Here is a 9907-nt window from a genome sequence, read left to right as displayed (position 1 = left end):
AATACTGCAGTGGTGTGTTTAAGATGTTATTAAATCTAATCAAGAATGGGATAACAACCATGTATGCATGTAAATCTGACTTGTGAGTCAGTGCCTTAGCGTCATACAGTACGTTTGTAAATCTGACCCTGAGTCAGTGCCTCACCAACCCCAACCCTCACCGCACGTCACTGGTAGAATCTGAACCAGGTGAGAAACTCAACTGTAACCTGAAGTAACCAACGTCTTCACCTATGCAAAACGGAGGAAAACATTGCCACCTATAGGCGACAACGCGCAATTGCGGTATAGGCTACTTCGAACCACGTGATCGATCAGGCGTTTTCTGGAGGCGTCGTCCGACTCAGTGACGTCACTGCCCTAGTAGAACCTACCAGAGGGTGTACAGTACCTGGCATAATCCCCGTGAAGACAAACCCTATCGCGAGTGACCGGATTAGCCACTATTAATTTATATTACATTGTGTGGAAAACTCCGTTAAAATGATTAAAAACGGCCACCATGACACGGAGGGACAACTTGGAAAAGGCGGCCGTAGTAGTCCTACCGCAGGTTCAGAGTGCAGCCCGGAGAAAAGGAAGCGCGTTGTCCGGCTTTGGTGTGACGGCTGGTAAGTACATTGCATGGTACCTCCCCGTTATGTTTTACTCCGTGAAATTATCTCCACGCATATTGCAGGGTTGTCAGGACATGATAGATGATTAGTAGTCACGATTATGCTTGGTAGCATGCTAAACTTAGCCGCTTGGTACACGACGTAAATAAGATCAACATGTCATTGTTTGGGATCATCGAGCAACATTTATTTTTACGACCTTGGATAGAAACGCCAGTAGCACTGGTTAGTACATCCGCCTCACAATGCAGAGGTTTTGGGTTCGATTCCGACTCCGGCCTTTCTGTGTGAAGTTTGCATGTTTTCCCGTGCTTGCGTGGTTACGGGTACTCCGATTATCCCCCCCTAACCCCCCCCCCCCCAATTCCAAAGACATGGATTGTAGGCGGATTTAACGCTCCAATTAGGTGTGCGTGTGAGCGCGGATGATTGTTCGTCTATGTGCCCTGCGATTGGCTGGCAACCGGTTCTGGGTGGACCACGCCTACCGCCCGAATTCAACTGGCATAAATTCCACCGGTGCCCGCGACTCTCGTGAGGATAAGCAGGTCACACCTTGGACTGGTCGCCAGCAAAATCGTAGACCACAAATAGATGAGCAAACATCCACACTGACACCTACGGACAGAGTTGTCAATGAACCTACCTTGCAAATTTTGGGAATATGGGAAGAAGCCTGACCACTCGAATAAAACCCACCAAGAACAGCGAGAGATCACACTTTCGAGCCCAGAACCTTTCAACTGTGATGCAGATGTGCCAGCCACGTCTTCACCATGCTGCCCCATTTTAATGTCCATCCAACCCCTATGGACAATTTAGTCATATGTTTTGGAATGTGAGAAGAAGCACAAGCATAGAGAGTATATTCAAACTCGTGCCATGGGCTATTACAGTGATCCATCGCTACTTCGCGTTTCGTTTGTCGTGGCTTCACTACATCACAGATTTTTTTTCTAAATTAAAAAAAAAAACATTTGAAAGTCAAAATAAAACTTCTAAATTGAGCAAACATGTGTCTAACCTTTAGGGCAATGTAGAATTGCTCCAAATGTTATCATCCGCGATAAACGAGGGATTACTGTACTAACCTACACAGTAGTATTGTTTGAAAAAAGAAATAAAACAATACATTTTGTATGAAAAACACTTCTATGCCTAAAAAATAACAAAAATCCACATAGAAGAAACATATTATCAAACATCCCTATGTAAAACAATAATTTTGTGTGTCTTGTGCCGCGGCAACCTCAAACTGCGGACCCCCTTTATAAAATGCAGTCTATAAATACATTTGTTCAATCAGATGCTGCTCAAGTAAGTTTCGGACAGCATGCCTGACACCTATCTGTGTCTCTTGGTATTTATAAATAAGAAACATATTGCCCAACAGACTTGTTGATTTAGAGTTGGAGTAGAATGACCTGTTTAGAGTTAGCAAGACTTCACAGAACATATTTATTCGATCACTTGCTTGTTAATTCTTGGCAATGTAGAATGCTGCTGCTGCTGCTCTCAAAAATGAACACAGATTTTGTGATCTTTGTGGATTTTTGGGAGTAAATGGCACTCCAGGCTTGGCCCATTTGTATTATTGACTACTCTGGTCTCTTCAGCAAGTGCCAAGCGTAACGTGATCCCTATCCGGAGTCTTATCAATAATTTATTGTATCTTATCACTGGAGGGGAAATTCAGGTGAAGTGTTCAGGTTACGTCTTCCTTTACATAGATAATAATCCGTTTTGACTATGTTTAATATTGTGCCTAGACCTTGCATAGATAAAAAAAAAAAAAAACGACACTGCCTGCACTGTTGAGTGAGTTGTTTTTAATTTAATAAACAGTATTTTAGATCACACTATTAGTATAAACTTAAAAAGAAATATTTTCAAAGGCATGATTTATTTTTTTCAACACTTAATACACTGAATGTACTTAATGAAGTGGTTTGTGAAACACGCATAACGATGACATTTATTCTTTCTTTGCTTAGTTAAGAGGTAAACATCGTACCTCTAGTATGTCACCATTCTTCTATTAATCTTTGTCATGTGTGCATGCTCATTTTATGGGGTTTATGTAATATTTTTGCAAGTCTGCTCTGTTGTGTAATGTTGCAATAAAAAAAGTGCAGAAAGTCATTCGAAGAGCTGAGCAGTACAAAATAAATGATGTAATTTGACTCATGTACTATCTACTACAGTGCTTCTCAATTATTTTCTGTTACGCCCCCCCCTAGCAAGAAGAAAACTATTCGCGCCCCCCCTCTCCACCGTGACTATCCTAACTTGTCTTGTAAGTCGTAAAATGTTGCACTGTCGCAAACGTGACAGAAGTAACAATGAGAGCGCCACTGCCCCCTGCTGTAGTAAAGGCGCAAAACACTTTATTCTAGTACTGCCAAAAAAAAAGCCTGTTCCCCAGGGTCACACGCGCCCCCCCAGGTATAGCACTGCGCCCCCCAAGGGGCGCCCCACTATTTGAGAAGCACTGATCTACTATGAGGGGAAAAAATAAAGATCAATTCATGGATCCCTTCAATATGCATCTTAAAGTTATACTTTACGGCAGTTTAAATTTTAAAAAGTTAGAATGGAATTTTTTTGCAATCATTTAATTGATTAATCAATGCCTGAGTAAATTCACAACTTGTAAAGGGCAGCAAGCATGTATTTTCTGTCACTTACTGTGTGAAGTTTTTCATGCTGATTTGGTTTGTGCTGCGGTACTCTTTTTGTAGTTATGACATGGTCCACTATGGTCACTCAAATCAACTGCGGCAAGCTAAAGGCATGGGGGACTACCTTATCGTTGGAGTGCATACAGATGGTAAGGACCCGATTTACAGATTGCACACACTTGATTTCTGTGTTGTTTTAGTCTTTGCTCCATACTTTTGTTAAAACATAATTTACAAGGGCTGCTTTGTATTTTAAGCTACTTAGGGGTAAGTGGCTGAATTAATGAATAATTTGAAGGTCACCATAATATTCAAAGCAGCTCTTGATGAAATTAAAAGAGTGAGCGCCTCAACACCAATTCAAACTGCAAACGTCAAAATAAATTAAAATGATACAGCTTTCAAATGGGATGTAATGAGATTGTGAAGATGAGCCTAATGTTGGGTGATATTTAATGTTGATTAGCTGAAATTCTGAGGATTTGGACAATTTTAATTGGAAGAGTTTAACTAAACATTTGATCATAAAACAATCGTTATCTAATGATTTAATAATCAATGCATTGTCGATTATTATTCTTTTTTTACTTTGCAGCACTTCTAGTGATGTTTATTTCTGTATCTGTGCCTTCCTGCCAACATTTTTCAAGATAGAAAGAAAGTGAAGGTCTTGCTTTACTCTGTGACTGCCTTTGCAGTCAAGTTGAATTGGTGAGTTTGTTCCCGGCGGCATGTTGGGGCACTGGTTAGCACGTCCGCCTCACAGTTTGGAAGGTGTGGGTTTGATTCCACCTCCGGCCCTCCTTGTGTGGAGTTTTCATGTTTTCCCCGTGCCTGTGTGGGTTTTCTCCGGGCACTCTGGTTTCCTCCCACATCACAAAAACATGCATGGTAGGCTGATTGAGCACTCCAAATTGCCCGTAGATGTGAGTGCGAGTGTGGATAGTTGTTCATCTCTGTGTGCCCTGCGATTGGCTGGCGACCGGTTCAGGGTGTCTCCCGCCTACTGCCCGATGACTGCTGGGATAGGCTCCAACACGCCCGCAACCCCCGTCGGGACAAGCCGTACAGAAAATGTGTGGATGGGTAGTTGGTTTCCTGGGACTTATATATGAATCGTTAATATTGCTGTATATATTTTGCCATCAAAAGCGGAAATCTCCAAGCACAAGGGCCCACCGGTCTTCACTCAGGAAGAGCGCTATAAAATGGTGCGGGCCATCAAGTGGGTGGATGAGATCGTGGAAGGAGCACCCTATGTCACCACGCTGGATACTCTGGACAAGTACAACTGTGACTTCTGTGTGCATGGAGGTACAATAACCCTGTTGTCACAAATCTTCTGCCATGATGCCAGCAATTAATTTGGCCTGCCCCCCACCTCCCAACAGATGACATCACGCTGACTGTGGATGGCAAGGACACATATGATGAGGTGAAGCGAGCAGGACGTTATCGGGAATGTAAACGCACGCAGGGAGTGTCCACCACAGACCTTGTTGGACGTATGCTCCTCATGACCAAATCCCATCATAGCAACATGGTGAGTTTGCTTTTGCGGTCCTATAAAAAAATCTGAAGGCGCTAATAATATGTTGACTGGTATAATGTATGTTTGCATTGTCATCATTTACTGTAGATAATAAGATAATGTTTTTTTTGTAATCATTTTCTGCAGGATAACCCAGATTATCAGCAGCATACAGACAATTTTGGGAAGGTGCGAAAATCTGTTAGTTTTTATTCCATTTTAGGTGTGAGTTATATGATAAAACTTTGTCACAATAACATGTTGTCTTCTTGAGTTACAGGGCCCCAAAGGCCACAGTCCATGGACGGGAGTGTCCCAGTTCTTACAGACGTCCCAGAAAATCATCCAGTTTGCCTCAGGGAAGGAGCCTCAGCCCGGGGACACCATCATTTATGTCGCCGGGGCATTTGACCTTTTCCGTATCCTTGTGTGTTGTTTAAAGAGCAGCTACAAGGAAACCATCAACTTTTGAAATGCTTTTTATATCAGCCCCTGTGTGAACATTTTAAGTATGCCACGCTGGCGGAACACACACAGCTTCATAACACGTTTCCTGCAAAGTGATATTTACTGAAAGCAGCAGGAACACATTACTCGCATAACTCAAATCCGCCAGTCAAATATATGCCAAGTACTACATTTAAAAATGTGCTTTTGAATGAGAAGTGATCAGGGGAGCAATTGGGGTGCTTGACTACAGTATGGACACATTTTTATGTCTTGAGCTCTCTCTCTAAATGAGCATAAAAAAAAAAGTTCAATAGATGTAATTTATTGCCAACTGCTGGATATGTTGCATAACTGCTCCACTTGCCACTAATGCAAAATAGCTGTTGCCTTTACTTCTGACTCCCGGCAGACATCGGCCATGTTGACTTTTTAGCAATGGTCTCCAAGCTGGCAGAGAGACCCTACGTCATTGTAGGTCTACATTTTGACCAGGTATGTCAAATCAGGCACATCTTGGCAAACCTACCACATAACAGATCCTGTTTCTTGCCATAGCACCTTTAAGCCACTGATACAACTCTTTATTTTACTCAGGAAGTGAATCGGTACAAAGGAAAGAACTACCCAATCATGAACGTCCACGAGAGGACCCTGAGCGTCCTGGCCTGTCGGGTAGTAGCACAAGCACACATACACGTTTGCACACATTCTCGCGCACACACACGTGCACAAACAGGCTAATTGTCTCAGTCAAAGGGTTGTAGTGTCTCAGGTCCTATTCGGCTTTCGGTTAGCTGCCCTTCAGCAGTGAGAATCCGTGTTGTGATTTACACTCAGTCATAACAGTTCTGCGTGAGCACAGCTCATACCATTGCGTACTGTACTGTATGGATGAATTCATTCTGTTTAAAACTACTACACTGGTGTGCACTACCTTGACAGTTGTTTCTCCCTGTGTGCAGTATGTGTCAGAAGTGGTGATTGGTGCACCCTATGCAGTGAGCAGAGATTTACTGGATCATTTCAAGGTAGGTGGTTTGGTTTTATATTTTTTAGATATTTATAATAGAACACAGCCTATTTTAAAACCAACTTGAAATTTTCAACTGCATTCATCCCCCATTGGGAAAATCTTATATAATAGCCAATTAAGCAAGATATGATTATGTGAGGACTATGAGTTTAAAAACAATACTTAATATTGTTTGTATTTGGAATGTTGGAGGCTCCAGGTTCAAATGTTTTCATTTGAATTCAACAATATGCATTTGCAGGTGGACCTGGTTTGTCATGGCATGACCAAAGTATTTCCCGACAAGGATGGGTCGGACGCCTACGCTGTGAGTACAGATGCATTTTGCATCAAAATTTTGGGATTTTGTCATTTGTTATTATTTAAAGGGAAGAATGTTTATTTTTGCTAGAGTATATTCATGAGTGGCGGCTCGGTGGCGCACTTGGGTAGCACGTCCGCCTCACAGTTAGGAGGGTGCGGGTTCGATTCCACCTCCGGCCCTCCCTGTGTGGAGTTTGCATGTTCTCCCCGGGCCCGCGTGGGTTTTCTCCGGGCACTCCGGTTTCCTCCCACATCCCAAAAACATGCTTGGTAGGCTGACTGAACATTCCAAATTGTCCCTAGGTGTGAGTGTGAGTGCAAATGGTTGTTTGTCTCTGTGTGCCCTGCGATTGGCTGGCATCCGGTTCAGGGTGTCCCCCGCCTACTGCCCGATGACGGCTGGGATAGGCTCCAGCACGCCCGCGACCCCAGTGGGGACTAAGCGGTACAGAAAATGGATGGATGGATATATTCATGAGTGACATCTGTCTCTGGAGCTGATTCAAGTACAGAGACGAGGCCTTATTCATTCAAATCTACCCACATTTATTAAACTCATAATGCATTATTGCAGGAATTTTAATTACTGATTTGAGTGGAACTCATCAGAAATATTTTCTAATTGTGATCCTTTAGGCAGATGGCATGACCGTAGACCCTTATTGGTGGCAGACTGTGGTAATGATTTGTGTCTTTTCATCCCAGGAGCCCAAGCAAAGAGGGATATTTCGGACCATCGATAGTGCAAATAGTCTCACCACCGATGATATCGTTCAGAGGATCATTAAAAACAGGTCACCCTTTCATTTTCGTGCTTCTCCCACTCATTTCCAACTGCATATATTTGCCTCTGGTGAGGTCCTGTTGTGTCTGATGGTCACCGTCCCCCTGCACAGGCTGCAGTTTGAAGCCAGGAACCAGAAGAAGGAGGCCAAGGAGATGGCGGTGATTGAGGCCATGAAGAAGACAGAGGAGCAGAGTGAAACGGTTCATTAGAGAAATGGCACTCTTTAGACTCTATTGCTTCCGTATGGGATGTACTGGCTCTAGTTCGTTGGTGAGCTGACCCATGGTGGAAGATCCAATCTGTCTCAGCAATTCACAGCTACAGTCCATCCAGCTGGTTCCAGACACTTGTTTGGGAACAGAATCCTCGTTTGTGTCTCTCTGCTGCTTAATGGCTTCTTTCTGTGCTCTGCGTCAGACCTGTTTTAGAGTTATATTTTAATCCTCAATTTGTTCTTGTAATCACACAGTACATGCCCCATGGCTGTATAAGTAGTATGTTAAATCTCAAATTTATTAGAAAAATATTGACACTTATTTTGGAACATTACTTTTTTTAAGATGATCTATTTTAGACTTTTCATGGATAATGTTTATTTTAACACAATAAGAATAATAATGGATTTTAAATTGCTGAAGATTTTGTCAGTCTTAAGCGTCTTACACAGGATACATTTCTTTAGAAAGAGTCTTGTGAATATCATCTTACAAACTGGATCATTAACTACTACTTAATTACCTGGAGAGCTGTGTGAACTTGAATATCGCTTTTCTGCCTTTGGTACTCAAAGCGCTTGACGCTGCTTTCTCGTTCACTTACTGATGATATATCTTTGGGTCTTTGGGTTTTGGAAAAGCGCTATACAAATTTAATGAATTATTATTATTATCAGGAGCAACTGGTGGTTGAGTGTCTTGCTCTTGGACACTTTGATATGGTCACAACGGCAGAGTATCAAACAGCCAACCTCTGGGTTGGTGGACGACCACTCTACCACTGAGCCATGCTGCATGTTTGTTTGTGTGTGGGTGTGTGTGTGTGTGAGCTAAATACAAAGTTAAAGGAATGTTGCTTTCAAGGCTTCATTCTTAAAAGGTATAGCAATTATTAAGGTTATGTAAACTAATTAAAATGTTAACTCCGTGGCTTCCGTTTTTCTTCTTCCCCAGAGAAATGTGCCTTAGAAAATAAGACTAAGAAATATTTTTGTTGTAGAAAATGTCTGCAACGTTTTGCATCTTGCTGTGATAAAACAATGTAAACTAACTTTCTTTATTTGTCAGACAATGTATTTCTAAAGCGTTCTGGTGAACCCTGCTAATGACACAGCTCTTTGTTGCAAGCTCTTTGTTGCATCAGCGTGCATCACGACCCAGTGAGTTGGTGAAATGAGGCCACGGCCGGTCCAAACCTGCCAAATCTGATGGGTGCGGTTTGGTAGTGGCCGCTGGCAAAAAAAACACAAACTGTCAGCCTCATTATAAGAACAAAGAGTTGCGGAAGCGCTTATGTCACGATAATAGCATGGCCCAGCTGAGGGGAACCAAAAACCTGACGCTGTAGAAACCCTTCTGTTTGTGGGTAAACGCTGGACCGCACTCACGCTGTACGTGTGCCTTGATACCAAAAACCACTGAAGCTTTGGTCACCAAAATGTCCATTTCAGTAACGGAATTGTTTAAAACATGAAAGTTTGCATATTTTTATTTGTTTTTACATATTTTGGTAGTGTCTTTTGAAACATTGATTCATAGATGCTTCTTGTTTTTTGTCCAGTTAAACATTTTTTCAGGTCAGTGTGACTGAGCAGAGATTCCTGGTTTGATTGATGTCTATCTCACCAACTTGTTAGTTTTATGAGGGTCAAGTTAAAAAGTTGAAACGTTGGTGCAATTCCACCTAAGGATGTAGGCTCAAGGAATCCTTCTCTTGAGCATTTATTGTGGATTATCAAGCAATAACTTTAAATAATTGGCGCTGAGGTTGCGGGTACGATTCTGCCTCCGGCCTTCCTGTGTGGAATTTGCATGTTGTCCCTGTGCCTGTTTAGGGTTCCTATCATGTTCAGTTTTTTTAAATGACTTCTTAACTCAAAATTGGCGCTATTGGAATGCCCTTGTCTAAATCTGGTTAATTTGGTAAAAAAACAACTAATAAAACACTGATTACAATCTGATTCTAAAATGTAGCAACTGTGCGAATGTCAACTCGTATCACTACCGCATTTGTTTTACCCGCAGAAACTACCAAGAAAATTGATTGTCACGCATGCACACGATACAACGTTCAACGCATCGTGTTCTGAAGCAACCGCATGAAACGATAAAGACAGATCGTCACATTTCAAAGACCAAACGCGTCATTTTGCAAGACATGCCGCAGTTTTTATGCTTTACTTGCAACGTTCAAAGACTCACGAAATAAAGATCCGATCAATTAAATGGCGTAAAACAACGCACATGACACGTCAGTCACTTCTCAGAGGTGAAGTTATTTTTCCCCGTG

General features: G+C 42.2%; 1 protein-coding gene across 1 annotated transcript; it reads left to right on the top strand.

The window, feature by feature from the left end:
- Positions 1-398: 398 nt before the first annotated feature.
- On the top strand, positions 399-8668 carry pcyt2 (phosphate cytidylyltransferase 2, ethanolamine). Its single transcript, XM_061274069.1, has 12 exons — positions 399-611; positions 3359-3447; positions 4451-4612; positions 4690-4841; positions 4977-5018; positions 5110-5248; positions 5689-5771; positions 5874-5951; positions 6242-6307; positions 6554-6619; positions 7321-7409; positions 7512-8668. Exons 1-12 carry the CDS (start codon positions 484-486, stop codon positions 7609-7611), a joined length of 1194 nt encoding a protein of 397 aa, XP_061130053.1. The 5' UTR covers positions 399-483; the 3' UTR covers positions 7612-8668.
- Positions 8669-9907: the final 1239 nt, after the last annotated feature.

This window comes from Syngnathus typhle, linkage group LG3 (genome assembly GCF_033458585.1).
Source record: "Syngnathus typhle isolate RoL2023-S1 ecotype Sweden linkage group LG3, RoL_Styp_1.0, whole genome shotgun sequence".
Taxonomy (NCBI): Eukaryota; Metazoa; Chordata; class Actinopteri; order Syngnathiformes; family Syngnathidae; genus Syngnathus; species Syngnathus typhle.
This window is presented reverse-complemented; position numbering and strand designations above follow the sequence as displayed.

What these genes read in the sequence shown, in the direction of transcription:
- pcyt2 (XM_061274069.1), top strand. Translation starts at nt 484, where the DNA reads ATGATTAAAAACGGCCACCATGACACGGAGGGACAACTTGGAAAAGGC. An exon ending in AATCCCATCATAGCAACATG is followed by an intron (nt 4,842 to 4,976) that starts GTGAGTTTGCTT and finishes CATTTTCTGCAG; the next exon opens with GATAACCCAGATTATCAGCA. An exon ending in TAGGTCTACATTTTGACCAG is followed by an intron (nt 5,772 to 5,873) that starts GTATGTCAAATC and finishes TATTTTACTCAG; the next exon opens with GAAGTGAATCGGTACAAAGG.